The sequence below is a fragment of the Helicoverpa armigera genome, chromosome 5, assembly GCF_030705265.1.
Source record: "Helicoverpa armigera isolate CAAS_96S chromosome 5, ASM3070526v1, whole genome shotgun sequence".
NCBI classification, from domain to species: Eukaryota; Metazoa; Arthropoda; class Insecta; order Lepidoptera; family Noctuidae; genus Helicoverpa; species Helicoverpa armigera.
The window spans coordinates 13,679,419-13,697,057 of NC_087124.1; the positions used below are offsets into that span (position 1 = coordinate 13,679,419).

Genomic DNA, 17,639 nt, shown 5'->3' on the forward strand with positions numbered 1-17,639 from the left:
TGGCAAGAGAATAATAATCTATGCTAATACTATAAAGAGGAAAACTTTGTTTGTTTGTCTGATTGGTTGTAATGGATAAACTCAAAAACTACTGGACCGATTTTAAATATTCTTTCACCATTAGAAAGCTATGTTATCTGCGAGTAACATAGGCTATATTTTATCCCGGTGCGGGCAGTAGCTCCCACGGGAGAACCCCACGGGGAAAACGGCTAGTGTTATAATATTTAACAGAGAGCTAAAATGTACTCTGTGGAGCTGAGAGAGCATGAAATCTGTCAAACTGACAGTGGACATTGACTTAGTCAACGATTTCATTACATTTCATGACAATGACAAATGACCTTGTTTACTTGTTTGTCTAAATGTCTACTACTGCTATCCATATATGCTAGCTTATAATACCATACCCAACATCTAAAAATAGTTATTTGTTAAAAAATTTCTTTTGTTTTAACGAAATGGCGAAAAGATCAAATCCATTTATCGAAGACTTCGTTCAACAAAGTAAAATCCACGTGGGCATGAAACAGTTTAATAATAATGAGGATAAATTGAAAAAAGTTTACGGTAAACTTTAATAATATGTATTTTTGTAGTTACCTACGTTAGAGATTTATTAACTTTATTCTCATCGTGTTGTTTCATAGAACGAACTTTGTTGCTCCTATTCAAAGGCGCCAAAAAATGTCCACCAGTGATTATATCTGAAGATACAGTGAACACTTCGGAAAAGCAAGGCAAAATGAAGCAGTTGTTCATTGGTAAAGACGGTGGACTCATGCATTCTGGTAGCATGGTAAATAGCACTATTGTATTACTTACCTTACTTGTATTACATATATTGAAGACTAAGGCAGACATCTTTATTAGAAGTCTTCATTACAGGTTCAAAGTATGTCAGGGATCAAGCAATGCTCATGTGGCAGTAAGGACGAGTCCCAGTGTGCCTACTGCGAGGTGAGCCTGTGCTGTGACTGCCAGCACATGTGCATCCGTTGCGAGAGACAACACTGCGCCTGCTGCACTATGATTGGGTAAGTACTTACCCATTTCATACATTAGAATTAACACACCTTAGATGTCCTCTCTAAGGTATTTTAAGAATACTCATGTTGAAATATTTGAACACATTCAACACTGCCATGAGTATATTTTATGGAATCACTTGCCAAGTAGCCGGCACTGTTCAAGAGACATGTCAGGTACACCTGCCAGGTGGGTACTGTATTAAACTTAGCCCGGTCAAAATAGACATTTGAAATAACAAAAATTCCCACAGAGCTGATTTTTGGTGGAGAGCTAGATTTGATCATTATAAATAAAATACTAAAAGTCCCCATCAATCCCATGTGTGCGTCAAAAGTTATTCAAGGTCAAATGTCAAAATTTTAGATTTTTTTTTTTTTCGAAAACGGTAAGTTTTATCAAAAAAAGACATCAGACCAAAATTGTAGATCTTTAAATTTTCTACAAAAATGGCATTAACAGTTTTCTCCTAAATCTTACCATTCCTGAGATATCGCGCTTTAAAGTATATTCCATACATGACATGCACACATTTCCACGCCACCTGTGAGGTAGTTTACTCGGCGCGTTTTTTTAACCGTAGTTTCTCCTGTAGGCCTACTCCACTAACTGTCATGAAAATTTTAGGATAGTTTAAGGGAATAATTGCCGTCAAGTTCTAATATGATGTCATTATTGATATTATCTATTGGGTTAACTATTATTGTGATTGTTTTAGATTTATCAGATTCATACAAAAACACGACACAGAAAACTACAATACAGTAATTAGATTTATGACTATGTTTAGTATATTTCACCTTCAACATTACAACCTTCATTTATTTCTAGAGTTATCTGCTGCTTATGTGTGTTGGTGTTGGTGCTGAGTAAAATATGGCTGTTTTACTGAATCTTATCGTGTCTGTTATGTAATCTAGCAGTTCCTGTTTGCATTCACATGATATATGTTCACGCAGGTCAGAATAATTGCAGTAACTAAAACGGTTTGTTAAAGTAGGTACACTTATTAAATACAGCACAATTATATGTGTTGCCTAATTCGCTTTGATATCTTGCATTGATTTATTCCTAAAAAAATATGATTAATGTACCCACCTGGCGGGATATCGGCTTTGTATAAGAACCTTATTTAAAAAATGTGTAATGTCATGAATTTCAGGTAGCAGCACAAATATCGCCACCATCCGATAGATTGTCATGTGATGACTTGTTGTTGTTTACAGGTCTGAGGGAGCAGAAGTGTGTGTGTCTTGTTATAGTTAATCAAATATACTTACTGTATAGGTGAGTCTATTACTGTTTCGTGGTGATCTGTTTTATTATAAAGCGCATAGTTACAATATTAAGAGATAATATAATTTAAGTAAAGAGTGCAGTAGTTTTTAAGCTCAAAAAGGCTGTAATATTTAGGATTATAAGAAATAAAACACTAAATAAGGTAATGTAGTTTATATAAATTCATAACAAAACTGCTTTAACTTAAAAAAATATTCCTTCAATGTCCTGAATGACTAATCCAAACGCATAACAAGTCGGATGACACATTAGTACAAGTTTGTATTAAATAATTAAGGTCATGTGTAACAATACTAATTCAATCATCATGTGAACGTCTATAAAATGCAGATATCTCTCTCAATATAGGCAGGTATACATTTGTGCATAAATTACGGAAAATCCACAAAATGTGGAACAACTACACATAAATGGACATGGTAAAACATTTATTAATTGACATCAATAAACACACGATTCAATAAGCTGGTGCATCACCTTTAAAAAATCTTAATATACCCTTATCCATCCAAACCATACATAATTATGTAGTGCTATTTACTTTTAAATAGAAAACAGTGCACTATTGTGCAAGAACAATCTTATCATACCCAATTAAATACCTACATTTGTATGTTTTAACTTTGAACTGGTTGCAAAGTAACATTAGGTACTGAAATATTATATTTTCACGAAACACAAAAATATAAAAGAAAACATCTTTCGCTTACTCATCTAATATAGTCTTATCACCTTAACTAAGTAGTAACTGCGTAGCGACAATGTGTAGCTATCGCGACCTCGCAGCCAATAGCAGCTAGTCAGCAAGCTTGTCAACATCTTCAAACCTGACTGGAGCTAATGGTTAGCTAAAAATATTCTCCTTTTATTTTGACAAAGCTTGTATATCTCATCATGATCATCTGCCTAGCCTTTTCCCAACTATGTTAGGGTCGGCTTCCTGGCTAACCGAATGCAGTTGGGTGCCAATTTTTTACATGGAGTGACTGCCTATCTCACCTCCTTAACCCAGTTACTCGGGCAACCCAATCCTGTTAGTTTCTAGGCAAGACTGCTTGTCAGATTTCTGACTACCCGTAACGACTGCCAAAGATAAAGCTTGTACATCTAATAAATATATTTGCTTTTGTTCAAAGTAGCGATTCAAAAGCCTCAAAAATATTTCACAAGCAGTTACAATGTTGCGGATGAACTATTATCTCTCACACACATTAAATATTTTTTATAGCTACTGGCACCTTTTTCTAAACACAGTAATCGATAGCTAGCCGTTGAATGTTGAACCAAGTATTGCGTTGACGCCTAATAATATAATTTTAGTTGGGCATAATATACGCAACACCAGGGGCCCGATTCTCCTAAGTTAATATTGTCAAAATCGAATAGAAATTGAATCGCAATCCGATCGCAATAGCAGTTTTAACCTTATCGGGCATTCTGTTACTAATATAACACCAATCGTATTCCAATGACATTCGATTGGTTTGCGATTGGTCTGCTATTTTGGTGATTTTGGTCTATACGGTAGTTTGCTCTACAATCATTTTGCAATCGTAAATCATATGCAGACAAAATGATTCATTATTGAATGACAGAAAAGGATAAAAACGTTTATTTCAAAGAAAAAATTGCGGAATGCCACATACGCTTCAATCGTAATCGAGTCGGGATTGAATCTCAGTCGAACCGAGTCGAACGTGAATCGTATGTCGCTTAAGTAAAATTAGGAGAATCGGGCCCCAGGCCAACTGCGGCGCACAAGGCTGCTAAAAGGCCACGCACTCAGTAATTGACCTATCTATTCAGTCTGCGGTCCACTGTTCACCTCCCTGAACCTTTGGGTGCTTATTTATAAAACTTACTCGCCTTGCCATAGAGCTTTATAAAGAGTTTGAGCCACGATGGTGAATGGACACAGTATTTACCCATGTAGATGTAGTCGAGTTGAAGTGCGACGGTGGAGGTTGCGGCGCGTGCGTGGCGAAGCGGCGGCGCACTACGCGAACAGGTACCGGTACAGGATGGTGGCGGCCACGCCCAGCAGCAGCGGCGTCAGCCACGACGTCCACGTGCTGCAGACACCAACAACTCGCTCATACATTACGCTCCGAGCCCCGCGCCCACACCTCCCTGGTGCCAGGCGAACTTACACACTCACTCTACACCCACCAGGTACAACTACGCGTTATGATCCTGCTCTTCAAGGTAGGTATCTAAATATACTTTTTAATATGTGACAAGTGTTTTATTCACTGAATATCGAAAGAACTACTAAAGGAATCAAAAATAAATAAGCACATGGGTCTGTGTAACTAAAAGCATAAATGAGAAGGATGGTAGAGGAAAGTCGTAAATAATGAGGCGAATGTGATGTTATGCACTTTATTAGGCAATAATAAAATAGTCACAATACAAGTTGTTAGCATTTCTATAATAATAAGACAAAGCACCGCAAAACGAGACCAAACGCCTTCGTTAAATATGTATATTCTTACAAATCTAAATAAAATAATGTTGTGCAATAATTATAACAAGCAGTTGTCTACAACTACTGGAATCTATTAGAGATCTCGCTTAGCAACCAATAAGTTCTAATAATATATGTATATTTTTTTAGATATACAATCTAAAAACAATAACAATATAATTCATATCTATCCTATAGGAAAGCATTTACAGATCATCGTATCACAATCGTTAATAAGTGGCATGTCAAGTACGATAGGTGAGCGATGTGCTTTATCATTACTTTACACAGAGCCATGTGCATAGTGCGTGGACGGCTAAGTGGAATCAGCCAATAGAACACTAAAACATCACACGCTGAGAGTCCCTCGTCAGTATTTTCACTGTTCGGATTCGAGCATTACATGGGAAAAATTATGAGAATCATTTTAAATTGCAATGATGATAATATGATACTTAACCACGATGAAATATGGCCTATTGATCTATAAGGTGAGTATAGACTACAACATTTACTTGTATGAGAACAACGAGCCGCTCTATAATATGTTCTTGTGTATCATCCTTTTACGAACTAAACGTCGAGCACGCTCGCCTTTTTGTTACAAACCAACGAGTATATTCGTCGAGCCACGACGCTAATCGCAGCACACGCAACTTGTAGGTCCAACATTTCAAAAAAGAATGAACGCAAGGTACAACGATATGTTGGTAAATGCACACACGCTGTGAGCATTTAACCGTAACATAATGCCGAGCATTCGCAAGAACGTTACATTACTTAGAAATGCTTTGGAAACCGAGCTTTTGTCTGTATTGTATCATTCGCAAGAATGTTACATTGCACAGAAATGCTCCAGAAAATGTTGTAGCCTATATTCAACTATAGTTGTAAGAAGATAAGGTCTATTTAGATACCCGATGTACTTAATTCAAATGAGGAAAAAAATAGTCGAAGATGGAAAGTTCCACCAGCGCAACAACTTTCGGAAACACTAGGAATCCGAATAAAAATTGTAATTGAATGATCCTAACTGCATATGATTGCAGAACTGGTCCTTACTAAGGCGCTCCCTAGACGATCAATTGAATTGCACAATATTTCGATATTGTTTTTAAAAAGCCCTTGATTGCATTCCATTTTGTTTCTTACTCTTAATACGTTATTAAGTGATGTGATACCTATACCAAACCAAGAAAAAAATAATATATTTTAACTATTGTCACGAGTTGTTGCCCTGCTTGTACTTATTATGTAAGATAACACTGATTTTAATATGGGTGTTGGTTTATAATTGTGATAACTGGGGACGAGTGAGTTAGAGAGTGCATCGCAGATGTATGTCGGTGTTGGGGAGGAACTACGCGATTACGCACTTGCCCTGCTCCTGCGGCTGATCGTTGCTCCACTGCGGCGCGAAAGCGTTCTTGCTCTGCACTCGGTCCGCCTCCACCAACTCGCCGATCTTGTACTTCTTCATCAGGGATCTGTTAACACAACAAGTTACTTACATATTTTCAGGTACATATGTATTTATCTATTTCCGATTTTTGTACACACACTTAATAAAGAAAGAAGTATGTATGTAAATTCTGCCGGGGCTGCGGGATTGCTCGAAAGAGTCGGGCCCTAGTACATAAAAGGCCTACGACGGAACACGACGGTTTTTAATCAGTAAGAGTCTGACACTCCCTCACCGCTGCTAACCCACAGCGGGAGGGGTCATTTGATGATTTTTGACGTCGTTAAAAAAAGTGTTAATAAATTAGAATTTTATTTTGTGTTTTGCCAAAGATCATCTATTAGAATCGAACGCACCAAACGAATTTCATAATTCCTTATATGAAATTGCATGAAACCTAAACAATTTGTTGCGGCGCGTTCGGCTCCGATAGACGTATACCTTTGCCATTAATGGCGATCACGGTTCCCGCACTTGAGCTTTAAGGGCACTTACACTCGTTTTCTTTCCTCTGTGATACTATGTTTAGTCATCCTATACACAAACTAGCTAAACGTAGCAAGGGACATACCTGGCATCGGAGCTGTGGCTAACGTCTTCGAAAGGCTCCGTTGCATCTTGGCCACCTTTCTCTAGCAGCACTTCTTCGCCTCCGGGGTGCTGGGAACAAAACCAAAGAAATAAATTACAAAGGTAATGCTTATTACTAAAGAAATATCTTCCCGCATTCCTCCTAGAAACTCCGCAAGCAGTTCTATCTCTTGTGCGGAAACAGACAGGTAAAAAGAAAGAAGATAGATTTTTGTTGAGATTTTTTGCAGTGTCTTGAACTGTACCGTAAGATATGGAACTTAATCCAAAAAATCTCTGGCTACTCGTACTTATTTTATTTTAAACAAAACAGACAAACCGATTTGAGCATTTTAATCCATTACTGCTAAAGAACTTCCATTAGGATAGGTACACCAAGTGTTGGACCAATGCATTGAACTCAGTAAGTCAAATAAGGTAATGAGGTTTTAGGTAATGAGGTGATGACCGCAATGTCATTTAATCTAATTTCCTAAATGTAAAAGAGTATCTATTAATTAATTTATATTGAATACTACTATCACAATACTAGAAAAAGTTTTATTTCAAGTATTTATTTTATTAGTAGTCTATGTATGTCATCATCTGCCTTGTCTTTTTCAAAACAATGTTGGGATCAGCTTCCAGTGTTCCAGTTGATTCAGCTGAGCTGCGTTTTCTATCTAGTTGGGTAGAAGAAGTTCAATAGGCCTGATGGTGTACTGGTTTGCCTGGATAGTTTGAAAGCCGGGTTGTCAAACTTTCTGGCCCCTGACTACTCGTAACTACTTCCAAATGTTATTCATATCTCAGACGGGACCCATTAATCGTGTACTCTGAGAAACGGAGAAATGTATGAACATTGATAGTCTCCAATCTCCATGGACCCACCGTAAGGGCGTCACGTAGTCACGAGCTGTATGTGTGTAAAAATAACATAACCTTGTTTGCTGTATCGTACAGGCAGACTGTAAGTATAAAGTCAGGGCCATAAGTTAAAGAGGAGAGAGATCATTCGACTGATAACTACACAACTAAATATACATAAAGCCGCGTCAATTATAAACGTATTGTGAGAATCACACAAAGAGGGTGCAAAGTTCCACTGCGAGAATATTTATTGTTAAGTAATATAAGATTACTTGACAATTAAATATTTTATTAATAGACCGGTGTTTGTCGTCGACGCTGTATACCTATACTTAGTATAAACATCCGATATTCCATAATTTGGATAAGTTTTGACTTCTTCTACTGTATGATCTCTATCTATCTACATATGAAAAGGTTTTTCATGCGGTTTTCACCAAGGTTTCGTTCCTAGCGAGTCGCTTGTTACCTACTGAAACAAGAGGTACGTGTTGGATTGTTCGGTTAAACACCTGAACGGATTGAGATTAAATTTGCCTCTACCTAAATAAAACCATAATCACATAAATGTGAATATGTACAGAATATTATAATTATGTATGAATTATAATATTGTATTAGGTTCTTGTGCATTCAGTTCTCAAAGTAAATTCGATAAATTCGAAATATATACAGGGTGTGTCGTTCACAATCACATTAAATCGCTATCGCATAAACTTTACTATGGCGAATTATATTTAAAAAATACCTAATCCATCCAGTGGTTTAACCACAGGAATCATTTTTCGTTTTTATAATTTACAACATCATGTGTAAAGCAGAGGTAAAGTTATGAGTATCAAATGTTTTGATCAGTTGACAGCTATCAGTTTTCAGAGGAGAATTGTGAGGGTGTTCTAATTTTCGCAAAGAACAATGTCAGGTTTCGGCCCACCCAATCAACTTTTAAAACTAAATTCTCACGGACACAAAGTTCTTTACTACAACAATTTAAATATAAAATACTAACTTCTTATGAAATAATATTTAATTGTTATCTAGAACTTTTCAAAAAAAAAAAAATCATTTTAATAAGTAATTATTTTGTTTATCGAGTTCAGGTTTTTCGTTTTAATAATTTGGAATAATTTGGTTTTGAGAAGTTCAATGCAAAACTGGAAAACATAGAAAAGCTTCTGACGTTAAACTACACAAGAAACTGTAAGAATTTTCACTGTAAATGAAATATTTTTATTGAGCCTAAGTTACTATGGACGTCTGACATTGTTCTTTTTATTCTATTTACTTTGTTAGAAAAATACTTTTTTTTTATTTTTACGTATTTTTCTTTGTGTTAATCGACATATATTAACCAGTATATTAACGCATTTCATTTAATGTGATTGTGTACGACACACCCGATATATGAAAATTCGTCACAGTTATTTTTTAAAGGAAAATGAACAAAATTATAATTTCACGAAGAATGATCTAGTACTTACGCTTAATATTACGTTTGAATATACATAATTCGTATAATTTTTATAATAACGAGAACGTTTCCGTGGAAACAAAGAGATAAAAGTTAAGATACTTATTGAGTATTTTCGCGTGGGTTTACCCACTCGGGAGCGACTAAACCGATTTTTATATTTAAGTCGAGTTTATTTATTTGTAGAAATTTGTATCGGTGCGTTGAAAGGAAGTTCGTCGAGAACTCGAGACCCTCATAAAACCGCGGAAAACAGGACGAAGTCGCGTGCAAAATCGAATAATTAAACACGCAATCGACTCGAACTAGTCTCGTGACAAAACTGATAAGCAATACTTTATCGCTCACTTAGGTATGATTAGCAATAGTTCGCTTAGCGGATAGCACAATGTCATCGGAGACAGCGCACTGGGCTAATTTGCGAGCAAAGCTGACAGACAGGTTTAAGTATCGCTTATTAATGACCTGGACCAGTCACAGATTACGTAATTACTCTTATTTTGAACCAACTATGGTCCGCCGTTACGTATGATGTCCTACATTAATAAATTATTCGCAATACGCATAGTAATGGAGTCCGCGAGTATCACACTTTTATGGACTAAAAGTACTACTTAAGCCCTTTATGTACCAGGGTGCCGATAGCTCTTTCGAACAATCCCGCGGCCCCGACAGGCTTTGGCCCTAGCGGGCCCCCCAAGCGCATGGCACGATGCGCAGCGCCGACATGGGCCTGTCGTCTGCCAGGACACAGAAGGACGATGGGCCATTCGAAACTCACCGCCCGCAGATCCACGTATGGAATCCATACCCTGACATTTTTAACTTCTACGTCGCGGTCTAACCCTGCAGAAGGATTTCCTCTCTCCATTAATGTGGAAAGCTCAGTATGATGTGATAGGAACGCTGTGTCGCTCGCATATCGTAATCTCCCAGTCAAACGAGCAGATAAAGTCTATTATGTATGTAGGTCACTGTAAGAGAGCTCTCGACCCTCGGCTCCGCATTCCGTTTGCGCCTCAAAATGAGAAATTCCAACGCTTCATGACGACGAGAATCACATAATCAACATTCCCGGCTATAGGCGGGGAGTAGGTATAATTGAAATATATTGTATTAGTATATGTAATGATACCAGCTGTTTGCCGCGGTTGTGTCCGTCTCCCATGAAACTATTTCCCGTATCCCCGGATAAATAGCCTAATGTCATGCATATTGACGACCTCTGTGGCGCAATGGTCACCAAGCCGGACTGCCGAATCTGAGGTCCCCGGTTCGGTCGACATGTGTGTGATGCTGATGAGCATGCTTGTTGGTCTTCGTCTGGGTGTTACAATATGTATTTATAAATATGTATTTGTAGTCTAACAGTTGTGTTACCACCCATAGCACAAGTTAATTAATAACTTACCATGGGGCTAACCCACCGTGTGTGAAAAGGTGTCCCGGCATTATTTATATTGTAGCTTGCCAGCAGTCATTTTTTTTTGACGTGACTACGTCTTATAAATTGGTTTGCCGGGTGACACTTCAAGAAACTGCGTTACGCTCCGCTCACGTTATGCGCTCACAATGAGAGCGAGTGAGAGGCACGCGTCCCTTCCACTCGGGCATGGTTAGCTCGCCTAAGAGCGAGAGAGACAGACATAAATCATCCTTCTTCCTACTATACGAATGAATATTCACATTAAAATTATTTTACCGCTCAAAGTCGTTGTCACGCAAAACTTTCGCCCGTATACCGACTTTACAGGCAACCAATTTTTTTCATATTAGATAATCCGTTCAGTTTTTGGCGCCTTAGGAAGCAAACAAAATCATTTTCTTCTTCATAGATATAGTATTATAAAAATAATAAATAATAATAAATAATGTCGGGACACCTTTTCACACACGGTCGGTTAGCCCCATGGTAAGTTATTAATTAACTTGTGTTATGGGTGCTAACACAACTGATAAACTACATATATAGTTACATATATACATATTTATAAATACATATTGTAACACCCAGACCACGGCAAACAAGCATGCTCATCACACAAATGTCGACCGAACCGGGAATCGAACCCGGGACCTCGGCTTCGGCAGTCCGGCATGGTGACCATTGCGCCATCGAGGTCGTCAAAAGTATTAGTAAATAACTATAGAAAAGTTTATAAACGGGGCCTTACAACTTAGGGTTTCTTGCACCATTTAACTATAACGATAACCCAGCCATAATACCAGCAGTATACTTGCCGCCTTATCCTTTTGGGCATAAAAGGATAAGGCGGCAAGTTTGTCTACACTTTGTAATTTCTATTGCCGTTTACAGATATTGAAAACTAAACTATATAAATGTATTAGGGGCTCCGACAACAAACGTGATTTATTGCGTGTTGGTCCTCCATACTGATAACGACAAGGTACAGACAAGTCGCTAGCTTTTTCCCAAAACGTATCTTAAAGAGTTATGTAGTATGTACGTAATCACGGTGACCGGTCGTCCTGATGATCCTGAGTAACATAGGCTATATTTTATCCAAGTACTGGAACAAGTTCCCCCGGGAATAAAAAACGTAAGTAATAATAATACTGACCAGCACACGCTCCCTGACTCTTGGGAATAAAGGCACGCATAAAATGGCGACAGCAACGCCATTAACTTTTGATATTGGAACTAGCAACCCGTGTGGAATAATAGTATTTCCCCACTATTTTATGTATGTTTTATACATATAAATTCCTCTTTAATCACTCTATGTATTCAAAAAAACCGCATCAAAAACGATTTTTTAAGATTTAAGCGTACAAAGGGACATGGGGAATAGGACTATAGGGACAGAAAGAGAGTCTTCTGTTTTAAGCTATGTAGTGCTTATTACATGAAATACTATTAAAGGGTCAAATCCAAATGACAAGTTGGAGTTTCACCATGATGTGCTGTTCATGTGTGCCATAGTTATAAATGGGTCATGTTATTTAACACACAAAATATTTGCTTGTATTTTTCATCTTCAAAGTGCATTGGCATGTTTACAGAGCTAATCACATTTTTTTAATATCATGCCAATTTAATTTCCAAGACTGTTAATTAGTATATGTAATTAGTTAAGAAATATTTTTGTAACATATGTATTGATATGTAACAAACATATTAATATTTCTGGTCTATGAAGTGATTATGTATATGTACATTATCTCCAAAAGTCAAGGGGAAGGAATCAAGCAATCCGATTATAACCGCCGGTATCAGCTGAGTACATTGGTGAACAGCATTTTTGTCACAAAGGTAAAATATAAAAGTCCAGAACATAAAGCATGCAATATTTAACTATTTTTTTTAAGGATAGCATTTTTTTTTTCGGTCTAAAGCTTTATATAGTTTCAAATCAATTTTACTCCACCAAAACAGAGCAGAGCTGCGTCTGCTCACCAATATCCCTGAGCTGAGAAATTCTATTACTTGTTTTAAAAATTCTCCTCTACAGTATAGTCTACCTAGCTTGGTATTGACAAATCCATCAATTTATGTGTTCTGGTGATGAACCAGGCTGACATCATAACATTGAGTCAGAGGCAGATTGGGTCTCATAGGTGCATTATTGTATCTTGCTTTTTAGCTCCTAAGAAAACCGGATTTTATGCCAATTACTTCTGACTAATATGATCCTCTAAGATTAAGCGAAACTGATACAAATTGGAATCTAAGAGTTCCATGTAGACCAGGAAGCGTACAAAAAAGATTAGACTTAGTCTTCTCTCAGAGTATAACTTAATATCTATTGCATGTTTAATTACTTTTCTGTCTGTTCTCTTAATATAGTCAAACTAGTTCTTGAAAGGACATTGAAGGACGGTTCTAAACAATATTTAAATTGTAATTGAAGTTTAAGTGGTATAAAAAAATTCGACTGACCTCTGCGAGGAAGCTGGTGACGTCGTATACTTCGTTGTGAATTATAAGCACGGCGTCATTGCGCGTGCAACGAGACTTCAACTCCTCGCGCGTGAACAACTTTGGCTGGTCTTCCATCGTGTACTCCGTAAAACTTCGCTGTATGGGGTGCAGAAGAAACTACTTGTGCCGGTGCCACCACGCTATATAATAACACCTGATAACCACAATGCCTTGAGATAATTCTGGCCCGTGTCGACGTGTCGTCGCGAACACCACAATTATTAAATAGTGGGCAACAACGACCGAAACGGGTGACCAGGGGGGAGACACTCCGTACATTTTGACAGCTAAGTGAATGAAGAGTCGCCACCTTTTATTTGGCCCGGAAACTATTTACTATCTAAAAGATACTTTAAATTACCAACAGATGGCACTACACTATAATCGTTTTTGTTTGTCAATATAAAATTATTTATGCAATATTAAGTAGCGACGGCTTAAGAATACATATGTCGCTACCCCTTCTTCCAGTGGGTGTCGTAAAAGTCGACTAATGGAGTATAAAATGCACCAAACACCAGTGCAAGAGAAGGAAAACTCGGAAAAAACCCTCTATCAACCCGTCTGGCCAGCGTGATAGCAGTAGGCTAAATACCTCTATGAGCAGCACAAAAAAGCCACGGCCCCTAGTTCCCGGCAGTCCCGCTATTCCCGGTCATGGTGGCGACCGTGGTTACGGCGGGGCAGAGGGTGCGAAGAATCTCCGGGTTACGGGAGGCCACCAAACAAAACTGACTCTGGCGACGTACAACGGCCGCACGCTACGGCTTGACTCGCATCTGGCGCAACTCGAGGTGGAACTTGGGAAGATTAGGTGGCACATATTAGGGTTATGTGAAGTTCGAAGAGAGGGGGAGGACACCATAACCCTCGAATCAGGTCACCTAATGTACTTCCGAGAGGAGACCAACAATCCCAAGGTGGCGTTGGGTTTCTGGTTAATAAGTCCCTAGCTGATAACGTTGTGGAGGTGTCTAGTGTGTCGAACAGGGTAGCGTACCTTATCTTAAAGCTCACCGACAGGTATAGCCTCAAGGTAGTGCAAGTGTACGCACCGACCTCGACACATTCAGACGATGAAGTGGAGGATATGTTTGATGATATATCAAGGGCCCTCCACTTCACTACAAAGACCCATTACACCGTTGTCATGGGGGACTTTAACGCTAAAGTGGGAGTACAGATTTGCGGCGAATCGGCAGTAGGATCCCATGGATTTGGAAGCAGGAATCATAGGGGGCAAATGCTCGTCAACTTCCTCGAACGTGAGGGGCTCTTTTGATGAACTCTTTTTCAAAAGCAGCCCCAAAGGAAGTGGACGTGGCAAAGCCCCGACACTATGACTAAAAATGAGATTGACTTCATCATGACGAACAAGAAGCACATATTCAGAGACGTCTCCGTGATCAATAGGTTTAATACCGGTAGCGATCACCGACTTGTCCGAGGCTCTCTGAATATCAACTTCAAGGCTGAACGTTTCCGTCTGATGAAGGCCAGGCTCCGACCAACACTGCTCCAAACCATGACAGGATCTGAAACGCTCCAGTCAAATTTGGAGAACCGATTTGCCGCCGTGGAAACCACAACAGACGTTAACCAGAACCACGAAAATGTGGTTCGGATCCTCAGGAGGAAGGTTCGAGATTCTGTAACATGCAGCGTAAGGGCAAGAAATCAAAGCTTTCGGAAGAGACATTAGGGCTTATGAAGAGACGACGTGAAAACCCACCTGTCACTTCGTCAGCTAAGCGGGCTCTAAACCAAGAGATCAACAAGCACGTACGACGCGACCTCCGGTGCTCCAATACTCTTGACATTGAAAGAGCAATTGAGCTGAATCGGGGTCAAAGGTGTTCGTACAATCTCTTGGAAGAAGCCACTTGACGAAGCTGACCACAACAAGTGGAGAAGTCGTTTCTTCGGTGCCGGCAGTCCTTTCGGAAGTGGAAAATTTCTATGGCCGGTTATACGCATCGCATGCATCTCGACCTGATCCCGGAAATGAGGATTCTAGAGCCACATTAACGCGCCATTTCACCGAAGACCTGCCAGAAGTCAGCAGTGGCGAAATCGAGATCGCTCTGAGACAGCTCAAAAATGGAAAAGCCCCTGGCGAGGATGGCATTACAACAGAGCTATTAAAAGCAGGAGGAAAGCCCGTACTGGGGGAGCTTCAGAAGCTTTTAATGCCGTCCTGTTTGAAGGAGAACTCCAGAGGCGTGGAGTAGGAGTGTTGTCGTCCTGTTCTTCAAAAAGGGAGACAAAACCCAGTTGAAGAACTATCGACCCATTTCCCTCCTAAGCCACGTATATAAGCTGTTCTCAAGAGTGATCACGAACCGACTTGCGCGAAGACTCGACGAATTCCAACCACCGGAGCAGGCTGGGTTTCGGAGCGGATACGGCACCATAGACCACATCCACACAGTGCGGCAGATTATACAGAAGACCGAAGAGTATAATCAGCCCCTGTGTCTAGCATTTGTGGACTATGAGAAGGCCTTTGACTCGGTTGAAATCTGGTCTGTTCTGGAGTCCCTGCAGCGTTGTCAAGTAGATTGGCGATACATCCAAGTGATGAGATGTCTCTACGAAGCCGCTACAATGTCCGTCCAAGTACAAAATCAGCAAACTAGGCCCATACCGTTGCATCGAGGAGTGAGACAAGGGGATGTTATTTCCCCGAAACTGTTCACTAATGCAATGGAGGATATGTTCAAGACGCTGAATTGGAATGGACGTGGCATCAACATCAATGGCGAACACATCTCTCACTTGCGATTTGCTGACGATATCGTCATCATGGCAGAAACGCTGCAGGACCTACAACAAATGCTGAACGACCTGGCTGAATCTTCTCTACGCATCGGCCTACGGATGAACTTGGACAAAACCAAGGTCATGTTCAATGAACATGTTCTACCGGAACCGATTGCGATACACGGCGCCGTTCTCGAAGTTGTACGGAAATATGTATACCTCGGGCAGACATTGCAGTTAGGTAGAAACAACTTTGAGGACGAGGTGAATAGGAGAATTCAGTTGGGTTGGGCTGCATTTGGGAAGCTACGTCGAGTCCTAACATCGTCGATCCCACAGTGCCTAAAGACGAAAGTCTTCAATCAGTGCGTCCTACCTGTCATGACTTACGGAGCCGAAACGTGGACACTGACGGTACGGCTGGTCCACAAGTTTAAAGTCGCTCAGCGGGCTATGGAAAGGGCTATGCTTGGCATTTCTCTGAGGGATCGCATCAGAAATGAGGTAATCCGTCAGAGAACCAAGGTCATCGACATAGCCCACCGAATCAGCAAGCTGAAGTGGCAGTGGGCTGGCCATATTAGCCGAAGAACCGATAACCGTTGGGGTAAACGAGTTCTAGAGTGGAGACCACGACTCGGCAAGCGTAGTGTAGGACGTCCTCAGGCACGGTGGAGTGATGACTTGCGCAAGACGGCTGGCAGGAGCTGGATGCGAGTAGCCGAAAATCGATCTCAGTGGCGTGCACTTGGAGAGGCCTATGTCCAGCAGTGGACTGCGATAGGCTGATGATGATGCAATATTAATTAGAGAAAAGTATGAGGAAAATATTAGACACTTAAAAAAAAGATAAAATAGGCGAATAAATTAAATACGGTTTGAAAAAGCACAAATATCAATTTTAATCTAAAAAGACCTGGTGTCAGTATTCCAAGTAACTTAACAAAACCGATCATCGATCATAACAAAATATCAATATGGCGGTTTTTGCATTCTGCGTACACGCGTATAAAAAGTAATAATACATAATAATTATTTGTTTTTCTTCGACGTTTTACTATATTAACGATGACATTTTCTATTAGGGTAAGTAGCATAATGTAACTATAACGATAACCAATGTTATAGTTACATGGTGCTATTAACCCTAATAGAAAATGTTATGAATATGATGCATAAATATATTTTTATAGCTATAGCTATGTAGGTAGTTCGGGGCCAATTTAGAGAGAGATGGCGCATTGACAAATAGGTTTGCATGATTATCACGCAAGAGGGCTCTCTTTTCCCTATATATTACTTTACTCTTTGCGGGTGACTTGATTAATATATTTTTTATAAAGTCACGAATGAACGAAAGAGTATAATCTCAATTTCATTCATTCTATGTTATGTCATTGTCATTAAATAAGAATATGGAGGGTAGAGGTACGAAAACCACGCACGTTCGTTTTTATTTAATTTATTGTTAAACATATTAATTACATTTTTTAATATTAAATATAAAAATAGGTTGCCACCGATATCGGGCTCAGGGTCCAAGGTACCGGTGGTTAGGGTCCCAGAGACAGAAACCTCCTCACCATACGCGCCGTATCAAGGAGTACTGCCTTCTGAATCAGTCCCTTGATCCAGCCGCCTAACGAGAGCCTCATCAGGGGCCCGATTCTCCTAAGTTAATAATGTCAAAATCGAGTAGAAATCGAATCGCAATATGATCGCAATAGCAGTTTTAACCATATCGGGCATTCTGTTACTAATAAAA

At 39.5% G+C, this 17,639-nt stretch overlaps 2 protein-coding genes across 3 annotated transcripts; one reads left to right on the forward strand and one right to left on the reverse strand.

The window, feature by feature from the left end:
• Window positions 1-336: 336 nt before the first annotated feature.
• On the forward strand, window positions 337-2,474 carry LOC110383097 (apoptosis regulatory protein Siva). 2 transcript variants are annotated; one of them, XM_021343824.3, is made up of 4 exons: window positions 337-570; window positions 651-799; window positions 874-1,037; window positions 2,256-2,474. In XM_021343824.3, the coding sequence occupies exons 1-4, from the start codon at window positions 462-464 to the stop codon at window positions 2,293-2,295; spliced, it is 462 nt and encodes a 153-aa protein (XP_021199499.1). In that variant the 5' UTR covers window positions 337-461; the 3' UTR covers window positions 2,296-2,474. The 2 variants fall into 2 exon arrangements, with proteins under 2 accessions (XP_021199499.1, XP_021199501.1); XM_021343826.3 differs by having other exon boundaries at window positions 341-570; window positions 889-1,037.
• Window positions 2,475-4,067: 1,593 nt separating this feature from the next.
• On the reverse strand, window positions 4,068-13,361 carry LOC110383100 (cytochrome b5). Its single transcript, XM_049842830.2, has 4 exons — window positions 13,070-13,361; window positions 6,829-6,917; window positions 6,172-6,282; window positions 4,068-4,400 (listed from the first exon to the last, which is right to left on the reverse strand). The coding sequence occupies exons 1-4, from the start codon at window positions 13,184-13,186 to the stop codon at window positions 4,325-4,327; spliced, it is 393 nt and encodes a 130-aa protein (XP_049698787.1). The 5' UTR covers window positions 13,187-13,361; the 3' UTR covers window positions 4,068-4,324.
• Between the last annotated feature and the right edge of the window lie 4,278 nt (window positions 13,362-17,639).

Bases quoted from the DNA above. Each gene is read 5' to 3' on its own strand.
- LOC110383097 (XM_021343824.3), top strand. From the start codon at position 462: ATGGCGAAAAGATCAAATCCATTTATCGAAGACTTCGTTCAACAAAGT. The intron at 800-873 runs GTAAATAGCACT...CATCTTTATTAG, and splicing joins TCATGCATTCTGGTAGCATG to AAGTCTTCATTACAGGTTCA. The intron at 1,038-2,255 runs GTAAGTACTTAC...TGTTGTTTACAG, and splicing joins GCCTGCTGCACTATGATTGG to GTCTGAGGGAGCAGAAGTGT.
- LOC110383100 (XM_049842830.2), bottom strand. From the start codon at position 13,186: ATGGAAGACCAGCCAAAGTTGTTCACGCGCGAGGAGTTGAAGTCTCGT. The intron at 6,918-13,069 runs GTCAGTCGAATT...TTTTGTTCCCAG, and splicing joins TCACCAGCTTCCTCGCAGAG to CACCCCGGAGGCGAAGAAGT. The intron at 6,283-6,828 runs GTATGTCCCTTG...TTGTGTTAACAG, and splicing joins AGCCACAGCTCCGATGCCAG to ATCCCTGATGAAGAAGTACA.